Source organism: Paecilomyces variotii (genome assembly GCF_004022145.1).
Source record: "Paecilomyces variotii strain CBS 101075 chromosome Unknown C8Q69scaffold_5, whole genome shotgun sequence".
Lineage (NCBI taxonomy): Eukaryota > Fungi > Ascomycota > Eurotiomycetes > Eurotiales > Thermoascaceae > Paecilomyces > Paecilomyces variotii.
The window spans coordinates 1,666,022-1,681,269 of NW_021167144.1; the positions used below are offsets into that span (position 1 = coordinate 1,666,022).

At 50.5% G+C, this 15,248-nt stretch overlaps 4 protein-coding genes across 4 annotated transcripts; 2 read left to right on the forward strand and 2 right to left on the reverse strand.

The window, feature by feature from the left end:
- The first annotated feature begins 1,384 nt into the window (after positions 1-1,384).
- C8Q69DRAFT_270570 (Rho guanyl nucleotide exchange factor) lies at positions 1,385-7,669 on the forward strand. The gene is made up of 2 exons (XM_028626790.1): positions 1,385-6,265; positions 6,319-7,669. The coding sequence occupies exons 1-2, from the start codon at positions 1,616-1,618 to the stop codon at positions 7,555-7,557; spliced, it is 5,889 nt and encodes a 1,962-aa protein (XP_028485518.1). The 5' UTR covers positions 1,385-1,615; the 3' UTR covers positions 7,558-7,669.
- A 586-nt stretch (positions 7,670-8,255) lies between these two features.
- Positions 8,256-10,417, reverse strand: C8Q69DRAFT_527975 (fungal-specific transcription factor domain-containing protein). The gene is made up of 2 exons (XM_028633664.1): positions 9,961-10,417; positions 8,256-9,880 (listed from the first exon to the last, which is right to left on the reverse strand). The coding sequence occupies exons 1-2, from the start codon at positions 10,020-10,022 to the stop codon at positions 8,356-8,358; spliced, it is 1,587 nt and encodes a 528-aa protein (XP_028485519.1). The 5' UTR covers positions 10,023-10,417; the 3' UTR covers positions 8,256-8,355.
- A 489-nt stretch (positions 10,418-10,906) lies between these two features.
- C8Q69DRAFT_380006 (hypothetical protein) lies at positions 10,907-11,960 on the forward strand (the record flags this gene model as incomplete). Its single annotated transcript, XM_028627600.1, has 2 exons — positions 10,907-11,521; positions 11,592-11,960. Coding segments are annotated over 2 exons (984 nt in total), but the record flags the coding sequence as incomplete, so codon positions are not given.
- A 148-nt stretch (positions 11,961-12,108) lies between these two features.
- Positions 12,109-14,207, reverse strand: C8Q69DRAFT_467822 (isoaspartyl dipeptidase-like protein). Its single transcript, XM_028630651.1, has 6 exons — positions 13,914-14,207; positions 13,623-13,857; positions 13,315-13,555; positions 13,054-13,237; positions 12,773-12,974; positions 12,109-12,679 (listed from the first exon to the last, which is right to left on the reverse strand). Exons 1-6 carry the CDS (start codon positions 14,158-14,160, stop codon positions 12,295-12,297), a joined length of 1,494 nt encoding a protein of 497 aa, XP_028485521.1. The 5' UTR covers positions 14,161-14,207; the 3' UTR covers positions 12,109-12,294.
- Between the last annotated feature and the right edge of the window lie 1,041 nt (positions 14,208-15,248).

Sequence of the window (15,248 nt, forward strand, 5' to 3'; positions counted from 1 at the left end):
ACCCAGCCTGTTTCGAGGCCTTTCGAGCCAGTCGTTGCGCGTAAACTGTTTGTCGATGCTCCACCTGGATCCTCGTTTTCGTGGTGTTCATTAATTAAAGTAACCAGTGTAATAGTAGTGAAACAGCCCTCGACACCCACTTTTTCAGGAACGACAAAACAAAAGCCAAAAGCCAAAAAAAAAAACAGATCCCGACAATCGACTCGGATCCATCGGCCGCACTACAGAAACTCTGATAAATATCTGGCTACGTACTACTAATACCTGGATGATTTATTCTACGACTGCTGAGGGATCGTCTCGAAAAAATAACCCGCGGGCTGTGATCGCGAGAGTTACTTACTTACTCCCCGCACTGACTAGTTAGTTGGCGATTTGCACTACACTACACTTAAAGAGTAGTACACTTCTTAACTAACTACTACACTACCACCGCGCTGGATCATCGAACCGGATCACCGCCGCTCAGTCCCTACTCGTCGCGATCGATCAGCCACATCCGTCCTGTTCTCCGGGGCTTCTCTTATCCAGCAAGTCTTCCGGAGATTGCGTGGCTGTGGATTGAGCTTTTCTCAGCGACTGACTGTGACTGTCTGCCCAGAAAGTCGCATCGAGCGGCCACGGGCAATCCAAGTCGAATCCGCACTATTGGCTTCGTGACAGCATAAACAGGGCTTGTCGGAGACTATCCTGCTCTAGCGGTGATCAAGTTGTCATTCTATCCAGAATCGAAGTCTAATCGCTTGTCGCTCTCCACTGCGTCCGCGAGTGGGGGAGAGACAAGCAAGGCTCGGCGGGCTGGGGGACAGAAAAACCGATCGAATCGACTCCTCATCGGTTCTCTCGGGCTCGCATCGACCAGAGAGATAAAAGAGTTGCTGACGGCCATTGGGGCATGTTTTGCTGGCCCAAACGAAACGAACCTCCATCGAAGTGGTCCGTATTACTGACATCCACGGCACCGGTTCGTGGTTTCATCGCCCTGCGGCCTGCACATCCGTACGACGGCCTTCGTCGTCATTCGCTCTGGCGCGTTTTCCTATCACAACCTTGCGCTGCAAACCAAAGCCTAGACTGGGTGGTTTCCTGTCCAACAGCACCATCACTGCGCGACCATCATAGGCGACCAGCATTCGAACAGGAAGCTCGTTGAACTGACTACTGACGGTAATACCATACCGTCTGTCTTGTCACCGGCGGCTTCAAGTCCAGTCTAACTTGACCCCCTCGCAGATTCGTCGAACACTGTCGGACAAGACTGACTCGCCCGCCGGCGTTTCGATCGCTCAGCACACATCAGCCCGCGGCCGTCCATCTATAATCCCCAAGTCTGGCATCTGGTTGTTTCAAATCGGCTCTGGAATCAAACAGGAGAGTCGGTGATAGTGTGCGTTTCGGTCGCCTCAAGAATAATATGACGCTGGACTGAGGCGCCACCGGGATGAAAAGCCTCGTAGCCCAAAAGTAGTCGGTCAATCTGCGACATCGTCGTCGGCCTACCAGCCGTGAACAACACATCACGACCCCCCGACCAGTTTACTGTGCTCGGTGGACCCTTGAACCGCACGGGCCTGACGAGTCCACGCCTGCTGCTGCTCGTCGGCCTGACTGCAAGATGTCCGTCAACGATGTTGAAAGCGTCCATGACTCTGGGAACCCACTTCAGCACGATTGTCAACAATCGTCCCAGCAGTGTTCGCACAACACCCTTCAGAGTCATCCCAACGTTGCGTCCATAGCCTCGTCCTCTCTATTCCCTATTCTCCCAGCGGACGCATTTTCTCGTTACCCAGCAGTGGGTTCGCATGCGCAATCACTGTCGTTGTCGGTCGATCCCCCGAACAAGCATCACGATCCACCGTCCGCCGCTAACCACCTATCCTCCGATCCCCACGAATACTATAAGCAACGTTTGGAGTCATCACTTCAGCAGCATGACGATATCCTAACCCAGCATATTGATTCCTCCATCTCGTTTCATGGCGGCATGAGTGTTGCCACATACCCGAAACCCGTTGTGCCGGCGCAGTCAGATTCAACCCCACCGGGCGCAGTACACTCGACACAATATCGCTCTGTCTCCAGCACTTCGAATAGAGCTGTAAGTGACGGTTCGAGGTCACTGCCCAGGAAACCTCGATCCCGACAGCCATCGTTCAAAGACCTGATCGAGAAGTTTAACAAAACGGTTGATGAAGTACCACCGGTACCGCTGGTCTCGAGTTCGAGAGCGACATCCAGAGCCACAAGTCCAGTTGGTAGTGTGAGAGGTCCCCCATCCCGCGCGTCATCAGTTTCCCAATCCGGAACGCGTCCGTGGGACAGACAGGACAGCAGTTTCATCCGACGGAGGCAACCAAGCGACAAGATAGAAGAGGGGGTATTGACGATTTCGAAGTCGCGCACCTATTGCGAGCGCCTGGCCAGCTCGGGCGCTTCCCTAAATCCTGTTTCCAGCCAGTCGTTGGGAGACGTGCATCCGTCGGACAAACCGAATCGTCGACCTCTGTTCGGGGAGTTACTGGCGGTTGATACTTCTGTCAACGATCCAGGATATGGGATACCGTCATATCCGCGGCGAAGAGGTTCTGAGGGGAGCATATACCGACCATATTCGAGAACCCTAGACAGCTCTCTCGAACAGGGAACTGATATATCACCTTCGTCGCCTACGGCGTGGTACTTAGGATACGCGCCGTCTCTGGAGACCGTTAGAATCGGCCTGGACCCACACAGTCATCGAAGAGCGAGAAGCGACTTGTTAAGCAGTGGTTCGAAATCCCCGGTTACGAGTTCTTCGAGTGCTCATATGGCGGTCGCCTCGCCCAAGGAATCCGCGTCTGCGTCCTTCGCGGACACCCCACATTCCAAGTCGCGCATCCCCTTATCGTCCAACCGACTCAGTCACGCTTCTGATTCGGGCAACTCATCTCCAACAAGGGCAAACTCGTCTACCGGTCTACGTTCTCCTACCTCGCCCAATCGTGGGGCTCTACCTCCCAAGGGGAGCAGTCGGTTGCCCAAGCCGTCTGCCAGATCGCCCACGCAGGTGCGGACTGCTCCCTCACGTCTTCCTACTATCACTTCTCCTCAAAGACAAGAGAAAACGCGCGGCTACAGCCGTCAACCCCCACAGCCCGCGAAGAATTCCCTTTTGCAGGCGTACATAAGTGCCCCTCCTCCGAAGAAGTCTCCCCCGTTACGGAGCTCAAGACCTCGCCAGCCGGTGTCGGAAGCATCTACATCATCGTCTCGAGCAAAGGTGGTGGATAGGATATCTGGCCTTCAGAAACAGGATGACTACGATAGAAATGGTAGAGTCCCTCGACAGAGGGCGCGAATGCTCCCGGAACTAGGCACTGTGGACTTTGCTGCCAGGCGACAAAAGATTCAGCAGGCATTCAATAAGACAGTCGAGGAAAATGCAAAAAGAGAAGAAGCCGTCGAGCTTCGTCGTCGAGCGAGGGCTAAGGAGAACGAGGAGAACAAGCGGAAACTCGAGCAGAAGGAGATGGAAAGCAGCGCAGAGCTACTTCTGCCGGCCACCGTTTATACGCCTCCTCAGGACTCCAAACCCCAGGAGGAGCTCAATGTGGGCGATCAGCAAGGGGGAATCGGTCCCATGCAGGAACAAGCGACGCCAGCACCTCAACTCACAGTTGATCCAGCTGAGCTCCCGCGGGAGCAGAGTCGGCTTGATTTTGGGGATTCTCCAACCTTAGGACTGCCATTGAATATCGGCCATGGAAGTGAGCAGGGGCGCTTAGACGCGCATAGCTCTAACATGGCATCTTCTGGATGGGCAGCGCCTTCTGATGACACCGACACCACCAATTTTGACCCTGAACCGCAAGCAGGATTGTCTTACGCAGATGCGTCGCACCGGACAGTACTGAGCCAGATCATGCAGATGCGAGAATCCAGTCCGAGCAGCCCGACATCCTCAGAGGATAACGGATATACATCTTCCGACCGTGATGATAAGGAATCGATACAGATTATGCTGAGAGACTCGACCTATTTCGCCCAGTCGGTTGACAGCAGTGAAAACCAAAGACGACCACGAATGTACGAGGACCACGGCCATATGAGCGACGAGCTACGGAATAGATGGAGCATGAGCTCGTGGTCTTCGGCACATAATCGGCATTCTACGGACGAGACCGTCGAAACAGGGGATGAGTGCCCTTCTGACATGCAGCAGAGCATTGAAGTTGGATTGGCACCAGAAGAACTTGAGAGGACTCCTCAACCTTGGTCTTTTCAGGAATTCCCGCCTTCGAACATTGACCCTCGGGGAGGCACGTCCCACGCGACTGGTAATCCCCACGAGACACGCAATGGAGCCCCCGCGTATCATCCTCAAGGTATCTCATACCGCCATAGTCTAGCTAGACAAGGAGGATGGGACTCGAGGCGTGTGTCTCAACTATATCTGGAAGAGCTTACTCGAGGCAAGATAAATATATCTGCCCCGTCAGTTTCTAAGTTCTCTGAAGACTCCCCCGATCTGTCTAATCAAGCAGAATCCACCGACAGAACAGACAGTCTCACCGACGACGCAGTTTTGGTGTCGAAGACCGAGGGCATGTCGGAACCTGAACACATAGAGCATAGGGCGAGCCTGGTTCTGCGAGATGACTGGGAACGCGCATCACCGTCAATCGCTGACTGGATGCAAATCGCTGCAGAGGATAGGCCGCAAGTGTCAGCGACGAATGATCGAGACGAGGGTCTTCCTGAAGCGGACTCCATATCGTATCCTGCTATTTCCAACCGACAGCAAGCTTCTGCTTTCGGCGGTCCCGGGGAAGGGCTTGGATTATCAATAGAAGTGCCGTCTCCCCAAGAAGGCGACGTGCCAGCGATGCCACCTCCACCTCCGTTACCGGATCATTCGCCTCCTCCGCCTCCCCCCGTGGCTCAGATGGGAAATATCGTTCCGCAACCGCAGCCTCAGCAGCCCGTACAGCCATCACCCAGTATTTATTCGAGCCATCCTCCATCAAGTATTTTCTCCAGCGTGCCACCAGAGGTCGCCAACTATTATCGGAGTGCAAGGAATAGTGAGGAAGCGTATCTGCGTTACTCTGGCTATGCCAGTCTGCCCCAGACCTTGAAATCTGCCGATACAACCCAGGCTACGTCTGTCGATAACACTACGGTCGAAGTCAAACGCGGCACACCTTCTCCCGAGCAGCGTCGTCTCAAGAAGCGTCGCCACGTCATCAAAGAGCTTGTGGACACAGAATACTCCTTTGGACGTGATATGAAGGTCGTTGATGATATCTATAAAGGCACGTCTAGTTCCTGTTTAGATCTGTCTGCAGAGGATGTCAAGACACTCTTCAGCAACTCCGACCAGATAGTGCAGTTCTCCATGACCTTCCAAGATGCGCTGAAAAGCGCTGCGAGGAGCGTCTACGTGATGCCGAAGTCCCAGCGGTGGAGCAGCAAGCGTCGCAGCAGGGCAACTCAGGCGAGCACGCCATCAGAAGACAACCTAGATGTAGACGTGTCTGAGGCGGAGAAAGATTGGCTGACTTCCATCGGTCAAGCCTTCGTGACAAATATGTCCCAGATGGAGAAGGTGTACGCTGATTACTTGAAGAACCACGACGCCGCAAACAAGAAGCTCGAGACCCTCCAGCGAAACCCGAAAGTTGCCATCTGGCTCAAGGAGTGTCGTGAGTGGGCCTCTGATCTAACCTCAGCGTGGAATTTGGATTCACTGCTCGTGAAGCCGGTGCAGCGGATCCTCAAGTATCCGCTCCTCTTGACCGAGCTTCTGAATGCAACGCCAGAAGACCACCCTGATCGTGCAGCGATCATGGCTGCTCTCGAAGGCGTGACAAATATCTCAGTGAAGATCAATGAAATGAAAAAGCGTGCTGATGTTGTTGGCCAAGTGGTTAGTCGCAAACGAAAGGAGTCAGATGTTAGGGTTGGCTTGTCAAAGGCCTTCGGCCGTCGCACTGAGAAGTTCAGGCAACAAGTTGGCCTTTCCGATATGTTCGAAGACAAAAACTACGATATCCTGGCGCAGAAGTTCAGCGACAGCTTCTTTCAGCTCCAGGTGGTTATGCGAGACGTGGAAATGTATACGCAAGAGGTTCAAAGCTCCATGGAACGGTTTACAGATTTCATCGTTGCTATTGAAGGATATATCGACGTGGCCCAATCCAACTATACTGAGCTTGAGAGCAAATGGCGACGTTTCAGGCTAGCCGTCCGAGAGATCATGGCAGTAGCGTTACCTGATCATGTGAGTTTAAAAACACATTTACGGCCTCTGGAATAATCTAACAATACTTGCAGATTGGAACTGTTCGCAAAAGCGTTATCGAGCCTATGATCACTCTGCTTAAACTCCACGACGGACCGCAGCGAGTCATGCATAAACGCAACAAACGGCTGATGGACTATACGCGATTCAAAGCTCTCAAAGATCGTGGCGACAAGCCCGACAAGAAGACGACCGAGCAGGGGGAACAGTTCGTCGCGCTCAATGAAGCTCTCAAAGATGAACTGCCGAAGCTTTTCGCACTGACAGCTAAATTGATTGAATCATGCCTGACCAACTTCGTCCAGATACAGGCAGCTTGGTTTAGTCTACTGCAAAAGAAGCTTGGGTACTTGATCGATCGATTCCCTGAAGAACTAAACCAAGTCATCAGCGACTGGGCCAGTGATTTCGATTTTGCCGAGGCACAAGTTCTTTCACTCGGTATCTGCAACGGTTCCTTGCTTGCGGAAGCTATCAACCTGGTCAACTTCAACACCCCGTCAACTGGGCCCGATGCGACTTCGCCGCGACGGCCTTCTACCATCAACAGCTCCAACACCCGTTCGACTTCGCTGAATACGGATGGTTCACCACAGGTTACTCGTGAACATTCTGGGGGCCGAGACTCTGTTCAGTCTCCGCCTACCGATGGCCTATCGCAGCGTTCAAGTGGTTCACAGGTGCATCTTATCAATGGTGCACGCAATCGGGCCAGTTCTTCCGTCTCAGCACGAGTCGTACCTCCGGCAGCCCCGGAGATGCCCACTTCACAATCTGCACAAGCTTTGCAATCTATGTCTACACCATCGGCTGCATCCACTTGCCCCGGTACTAGTTCCGGTCAAGCTGGGGAGCCTTTCCCTTCTCTACCAAGACTCAGCCTCGAGACCCCATTCCTGCACGATCTTCTCACCAATCCCCCGGAGAATAATGAAGCAGCGGCCGCTGTGGATCCTTCTTCTCCTGGTGGTCGTTACTCTGGGTTCTTCTCATCCGCCATGCCCATGTCGGACTCTCCCCGCCAGGATAACCCCACAGACCCGGGTCAAGCGAGAGATCCCAAGGTCTTGTTTCTGGCCGCGAGTATCTATGAATTCAATATCGATCGCGCGAGAAGAGAAGCCGGCTATCCTTATCTGACCTACGTTGCCGGTGAGATATTCGATGTTATTGCTGAGAAAGGCGAGTTGTGGCTTGCACGAAACCAGGACGATCCTACTCATCAAGTTGGATGGATATGGAACAAGCACTTTGCCAAACTTGCAGCCTAGGTCGGACTCTTCGATACATTCCATCGGCCTGCCTCCCAGACCGCACTATCATAAAAAATCCACTTCCGACGTGGTATCCTTTGATTGTATTCCCTTCACTTGGGGAACAGTTTGTACAATTTCATGCCGTCTGCTCATGGTAGACAGTGACGAGATATGTGATTCTCAGTTTGTTTTTGCAACGCATTTCCAGGCGCATGGCATGGGTATGACGAGAGCGTCTAATGTCTTTTCTGTTTTTTTCTTTTCTCCTATCTATCCTATCTATACACCATTCAGTCCTATCGGTTTTTCTATTGCTATTTATTTATCAGCGCTTTGTTTCATATGATTCCCTGTGGGCTGGCAACTGGGCCACGCGGCCTTGTGACTGGATTGCCTATAGGGTTGTTGATGTCTGCATACGAGTCTATGGAATCATGCGAAGACATCCATCGTACCTTCGCAGGGTACAGCATGTGCGTTGTTTCCAGGGTTAGTGTCTCAAAAAGAGAGGTCGTGGACCACCGGCAGAGGTCGAACACACAGTAGACCTTCTCCCTCCTTTCGAATCCAGTGCTGCCAGCAATTTATCGAATATTTGACCATCCTTTGTTTTCTTTTCCCGGGCTTTTTCTCTATTTGTTCCTCATGGCATGTGAATGTACATGTATACTAGATACCCACCGTGCGGATAGGCAACTGAAGACGATGATATATTCCCTTTCAAACTTCTTCCGAGCACTTCTCAAAGTAAGACTGAAACAGAGTAGTTCATTTAGACATATGCAGCAGACTAACCACTTTTACCATGGACTCTTAACCTTGCAATATTGAACTCTGCATGATAGCCATTGAATTCAACCCACAGTCCTTCGCACGCCAGATCTCTTGGAGAGTCTCTCGCGCCCGACGAAAATGTCGCATCTGGAAATGCTTTTCCAGCCCATACAGTACTCTAACCGCCGACTCTCGCTCCAGCACGTGCTTGCTCATCAGGTCCGGCGCAATAATACTGATCGGCCAGAGAAGGATATTTCCCACTGGAGAATGAGCCGGTAGGAGATTCAGCAGCCGGATCGCGTGACGGTGATAGTGGAAAGGATCGTTATCTTCTTGTATGGAATCTGGGAATCGCTCATTCTCAAAGCCGATCATGTGGCCATAGTGGATGATGGCGGCCGCTCGGTAAATCTCTGCAGCGATATCGTAATCTGAGGATTTCGAAGACTCCATTCCTGGCGATATTCCGCTAGATTTCTCTAGACAATGACTAGGAAACCAGTTCAGGTTCCCGTCCCAGTTGCTGATATGGGATAATGTGACTGATTGGTCACCGATGTTGATCCGTGCGATTAGACTTGGATAGTAATATTGATCGCTATACATTTCATCATTTGATAGTGTTGCCGTCGATGCTGAAGTGTTAGTCATATCGATATAAAACCACGATAATGTCCTCATCCGCAGCGACGTCGAAGCCACAAGGTCATTATACGCAAACATATGAAGTAGGAACCGATAATGCTCACTGCTCCGGCACTGGGGAGGAAATATCCTATCTGCGTTATTGAATATGTGACTGATAAAGTCAAGATGCGGCTTCCAGTTCTGGTGATCTTCCCCGGAGAGCTTTTCATAGATCAGCATGATTGTGACGCATGTCACTAGACATAGTAAGTCTGCACTTGCTGTGGGGTTGAGAGCTTGCGGGCTGGAGATTCCATTGTGGATGTTGCTTAATGTCTTTCGGCAGATTTCGATCGTACGTTGTTTTGCGCGGAGTGTTTCTTGTTGGAGATGGTCCCATTCATCGCCCCATGTTTGGGCACCACTGAGGGCAAGTAGAGCTGTCAAGATAGTTTCGCTAGCGAAGGCCATTGGAAGAAGGATGGAAAGGAATGGATTGGATGGTGTTTGGCAGCTGGGGTAGATTCTGGAGAAGCGGTTTATGTATCGGTCGAAAAGAAGTGCTTGTTTTGGGTTGAGATGTCGAGGATTGATTCGAAGGGATTCATGAAGAGGGAAAGTGATTTGATTCAATGGTGTCTCGTCGAATATAGAGTCGATATCATCGTGAGGAATCTCGCTGATTGAGCCAGGACCGTTCCCAGATTGACCTCTACCCTGAGCTTCAAACCCCTGAGACGTCCGCAAATGTGTTATCGGAAGAGCACTATGTTGAGAACCAACTTGTTCATTATTCCCTTTCGGACCCCGTCTCTTCATACCTATGCGTCGTCGATCATCTTCCCAGACGATCTCGGCTGTGTATCCAGCACATGAGAGACCGAGCCTATCGCAGTTGTGGCAGGCTGGGACTCTCCCATCGCATTTCTTCTTCCTATATCAAGGCATCATGTCAAGATCATAGGACGACAAATATTTGAATTGCAACTATATGGGAGTCCTAGTCAGGGATACCTCTTTCTGCATGTCCAGCATCCATCTCGTGTACGTCGAGTTGCTAATGCCTTTGATGTCATAGTTGACAAGGGATTTTCGTGTTTCTGCTCATCTTTTGCGAGGAGAGAGACCCTCTCATGAGGAGGGATCGAGGGAAATATTATTCGTCGCGCTTTAGTTATTGGCTGTCAATCTATCTAGTGCGAATTTTCGACTCTGGTATAAAGCAGTGAGGAGATCATCGAACAGATAGTTGAGTAAGTAAGAGCTGCGATAGCGATCTCAACCATTGACGACCACCTCAACAGGCGTAATTGGCACTTTTCTGGGGATATTGAAAAGAAATAGACTTGCTGGGTTCATCATTCTACAATAGTTGGATGAAGACAAAAAGGACAGGGATTGTTTCCCGCTCATTAAGTATTGTGTTATCTTGGGCGGGGTTCTGGCCTTCTGGTATCTGTTTGGCGGTTCGTATTACCGTTTTGGGTATGGATTGACAACCAACTATATGAATCATTCTGGAATACCGGCCTCTCAGAATTCAAACGTCTATCTATAATTGTAACAGGATAGATCTTGTGATGCACGCCTCATGCTGTTGATTCTTGTGATTTGGATGTGTTGGGTTAGGTGCCTGCTTTGGCGGTTCGAATAACCGGTTCGAGTAACTGAAGGTCCAGGAACGTGACCTGGCGTTGATGGCTGATCCGATCTGCTTGAACAATATAGTCGTTTTGAAACTATATATTGAGGTGACTCTGTCCTCATTGTTGAATACTGTGTCCCATTTCATATAAAACCGATCAAGTCTTGAACCAGATTCAGTATCTACTGCCTCTCTATACCCCAACACAATCAAGCGCAAGGGACACTCTTCAACATGGCTCCAGCAATCCTCGAAGACCATAATAGCACCACACAAATTTACGAGTCTATCCCTGCTGCTAGCGTTATCAAATCCTCATCAGACTCTTTCAACCCGGACAAACACCTCGCGTACCAGCCTCCCGCGAGGACTCACACACTCAAAGACTTGCACCTCGATGAATCCCCCATTTCCCCCATCGCCTCGACAGACCCATTTCCCTTCCTATCAGCGGAGGGTGTTCATGCCTTCCGCCGCGAAATCTTCTCCTCGGACGTTCTGGCCAACTGCATGTATTATACGCGTCCTGGATCTGTTCAGATACGCGGCATGGCGCCACGATACGCTCCATTCACGTATGCGTTTTGGACATCACCCGAGGTTTTGGCAATTGTGAGCAGCCTCGCGGGCGTGGACCTAGTGCCTGTCATGGACCACGAGATTGCGCATACTAATGTGCAGTTGGGTCCGAAAGGAGTGGATGGTGTCAAAGATACGCCAGTTGAGCCGCCAGAGGCTCCTCCTCAAGTGACTGGAAATCACACTCACATGCCAGAGGCCAAGAAAGCAGAGGCATTGGTACCGTGGCATCGAGACTCTCATCCATTTGTCTGCGTGGTTATGCTCTCCGATGCGAGGTATATGATAGATGGGGAGACGGAACTTCGGAAGGGCGATGGCACCACGATTAAGGTGAAATCACCAGGAATCGTATGTGATTTATGATAATCCTATAAGTTTGAGGAATAGTTCACTGACGCGAAAAAAACAAATCCTTCAGGGCGGAGCCGTTGTCCTCCAGGGCCGCCATGTCAGCCACCTTGCGATTCCTGCGGCCAATATGCCGGAGCGTATCACGATGGTCACATCGTTCCGGCCGCGCTCGCCTTTGCTCTTAGATGACTCGACTTGCATGAACGTACGTAACAAGTCGTGTCTTTCCGAGATGTACTACCAGTGGACCGAATACCGCCTGCGCCTGCTTAGTGAGCGGTTCCAGCATGAGGCAGACCAGCTAAGGACGCGGTATGCGGATGCGGTACGCAGGACTGACCCCGAGGGATTTCCGGGGCATTGTCTTGAGGAAACAGTTGATTTGCAGTATATGAAGACTTGGATGGAGGAGCAGATGCGGTATATGCGCCAGACGCTCTTTGAAATGCGGCCCGTAACGGCAGATGATAACGTGCTAAAAGATACACTTGAGAGAGGGGATTGATTGACTTAAGTCATAGGATGTAGGGTAACTACAAATTCTATCCAGAGGCCTGCCACTCCCATTTCTTTATGCTGGTGGTTTTTTTTTTTTTTTTTTTTTTCCAATAACTATTTTCAGTACCTCGAAAGTAGCAGAAGCATCTCATAACGATGGCACAAATCATATTCTTCGTTAAACATAAGAAATATAAAGGAGCGAATAGCCATGGCGAGTAGCATCTAAGTACATAATCCAACTCATACGATAACCCCGCAGGCATAGCCCATCAATGCTGCTTCTGCATCTCTTTCTTCACCTCTGGAAATTCCACCTCGGCGATTATCCGATTCTTACTCTTCTCACCCGCAATAGGCGGAGGAAGGTATTCATTCCGTCCTGCCTTATGGACGCGGCCGTTGATAAGAATGATGTTCAACTTCGAGTGGTCCTGGAGGACTTCGATCTCCTGGAGCGGATTACCGTCCACAAGGATACAGTCAGCATAATAGCCGGGCTTGATCTGCCCGAGTTCGTGCTCCCGCATGAAGAGCTTAGCGATGCCGGCGGTGGCAGCAATGATGGCTTCGTGGGCTGTGAAGCCGAGGAGGTTCTTGAAGTGCGCGAGGTCGCGCGCGTAGGTGCCATGAGGAGTCCAAGCGTAGCCGTAGTCACTTTTGATAGACGTTAGTATACAAGAGAGTGTATTTCATTATGTAGACATATATCACGAGAAAACGGGCTTGGGCGGAGTTGTATGTGCTTACCCTCCTGGCAAAACGACGATTCCTCGCCGATGCATTTCGCGTAGACCCAATACGGCTGCATCGAGTTCTCTTTTGTATCCTGCCTTCTCTGCTTTGGATTTTGGATATCCATACGCTTCAGCATCTTCCACAGTGCCGACCAACCAGTTGAGCGCGGGGACAACCACGTGCTTATGCTTCTTCTCCTCTAGCATGTCCATTCCTGTGTAATAAGTTAGCCGACAATGCCTGCTGCATCTCTGAAGAGATCCACAAAAGATATCAAGTGAGCAGACACTGACCTTCATCATCGACATAGGAAGCATGGAATATCACATCCACACCATGTTCAACACACATCGTCACCGAGTCTCGCGCGCGCGCATGCGCACAGAGCATACGACCATGTTTGTGAGCCTCGTCCACGCACGCCGCTGTTTCCTCGTCAGTGTAGAAGCACTCCTGGGCAGATCGTGATTCCATGATCTAGTAGGGATCGGTCATACGTTAGCTTGGTTACTTTGATAATAGTGTGTGATAGGAGAGTAGGGCGGAGAACAGACCTCTTCCCCGGACATGCTTAGCTTGATCTGATCGACTCCAATGTCGACGTGATGTCTGATGACCTCTCTCATCTCGAGTGGACCATCTGCAAATGCAGTTGTGCTAGCAACAAGTTCTCCGTCGCGACGTGCCATTTCCTTCCCGTTGGCAAGGTATCGTGGGCCAGGAAGATTTCCCGCGTTGATGGCATCTCGGATAACGACATCGAGTTTCTCCTTGGCGGACGCGGCTCCCCAACATCTAAAATGAATATCCAGTCAAAAAAACTAGTTCTCAAATACTGAAAGGCACGTCTAGAAGTACTCACAAGGTATATCCTGAATCTAGGAAGGACTGAGCACTCTTTGCTGTCAGGAGTGTGTGCTCTTCGACACCCAGCTCCCCCATACGATCGATATCTCCTCCATTCAAGGAGAGATGAGTATGGGCGTCTCCTAGCCCAGACATCAGGGCCCTGCCATGGCCATAGAACTTCATCACTTTCGCGTCCTCCATCAATTTTTCTTTGTTGGGTACATCTCCCACGGCGGAGAAGCGCTCCCCTTTACCGCCACCGTTAGTAGAATTCATAATCAAAAACGGAGACGACACCAAATACCTTCAATGTATACATCTCCACGGTAGGGCTCTTTTCCCGTCGAATCGATGATCTCAACATCGAGAATCAGAATCTTCGAGTCGGGATTGGTACCCCGGATCTGATACTCCTTCGGTTTGACTCCCTTATCGAAGTTGAGTTCTTCAATATACTTCACGTTTCTCGGGGGCCCATCATATCTCTCAAGTTTCGAGGCAGATTCTGCCCACGAGACATTCTTTGGGTCATAGAGAAGTCCTGGCGACATGGTTCTTTCTTTTTATATCTCTTCGAGCTTCAATGCTTTGGTATGGGAAACGAAATACTCGAGGACAATCGAGCAATCTTTCCCTCAATATATACCCTTAGAACCATGTGGAGTATCAGCTATGAGAACTACCACGTATACAATTCTAAAAAATGCAAGCCCCTCCATACTTTCCGATGGCCCCTCATTTTCTCGACGTGGATGATTGTTAATTCAGACATGATCATTCAGAGTGTCCTTGGCCAATAACTGCTAGAAGATAAGACGAGGGTGTTCATGCGAATGGCCTATCCCTGTAACTGCATAAAACGTTTAGGATCCCCCAAACCCCTCAAGGATTGTCTGCTGATCTGACGGAGGTATATTCCAGCCGGGGCTTTGTGGAGATGAACATTGACCGAGCGAAGACGGAGTAGGCCGGTCATTGTGGAGGTTCTGCTTACTTTACAGCATAGCTCCTTCATTCCTTGGACAATATGCCATCTGTCGATGTGTTGTAAATGATGTTAGGCATCATGGATGGTAGGGTCAATTCGTGATTCGGTTACGCGGTACGTCCTCTTGTCACTCCACTTCCTTCCAGGTGGCCTAATGCCTTTCTTTTCGATGGAATATACGCATTGTGAATGACAGCGTGTTCCTCAATGACACTCTTTCACGATGACTCAAAGATCCGATTGAGTTGTTGAGACGCGAATTGGGCTTCTTGCATCTGACACTAGTGCATGCTCAGCATCGCAGCATACTGTATACCCTTGTCATATATGCCGCGTATTAGCTTTTCAGCTACAGAAAACCCGATTTGTCTTCTCTCCTACTTCGAGGAAAAGACGTCTGCCAGCAAACGCGGTTGAAGGATTCTGAATTGTCCATACTCCTATCCTATCTGCAATGGGCTGGTTAAAGCTTTCTCGCAGACAATAACCTGTCTGTGAGCAGAAGGAACCATGTCACATCCATGTATGGGCCAAAATGATGACGATGATGATCGTAGTCCAAGCTACGATCGAACAAATCGAATTCTTTTGAATAAACAATCAAGCGCCAAACTCCGACTGGAAGGTTCCCTCAACGACCAACTCATTCTT

Coding starts and splice junctions, on each gene's coding strand:
- C8Q69DRAFT_527975 (XM_028633664.1), bottom strand. CDS start 10,022: ATGACATCAAAGGCATTAGCAACTCGACGTACACGAGATGGATGCTGG. Junction 9,881..9,960: donor TGCTGGACATGCAGAAAGAG/GTATCCCTGACT, acceptor GCCTTGATATAG/GAAGAAGAAATGCGATGGGA.
- C8Q69DRAFT_467822 (XM_028630651.1), bottom strand. CDS start 14,160: ATGTCGCCAGGACTTCTCTATGACCCAAAGAATGTCTCGTGGGCAGAA. Junction 13,858..13,913: donor TGGAGATGTATACATTGAAG/GTATTTGGTGTC, acceptor GTGGCGGTAAAG/GGGAGCGCTTCTCCGCCGTG. Junction 13,238..13,314: donor TAAGCATGTCCGGGGAAGAG/GTCTGTTCTCCG, acceptor GATCCCTACTAG/ATCATGGAATCACGATCTGC.
- C8Q69DRAFT_270570 (XM_028626790.1), top strand. CDS start 1,616: ATGTCCGTCAACGATGTTGAAAGCGTCCATGACTCTGGGAACCCACTT. Junction 6,266..6,318: donor CAGTAGCGTTACCTGATCAT/GTGAGTTTAAAA, acceptor CAATACTTGCAG/ATTGGAACTGTTCGCAAAAG.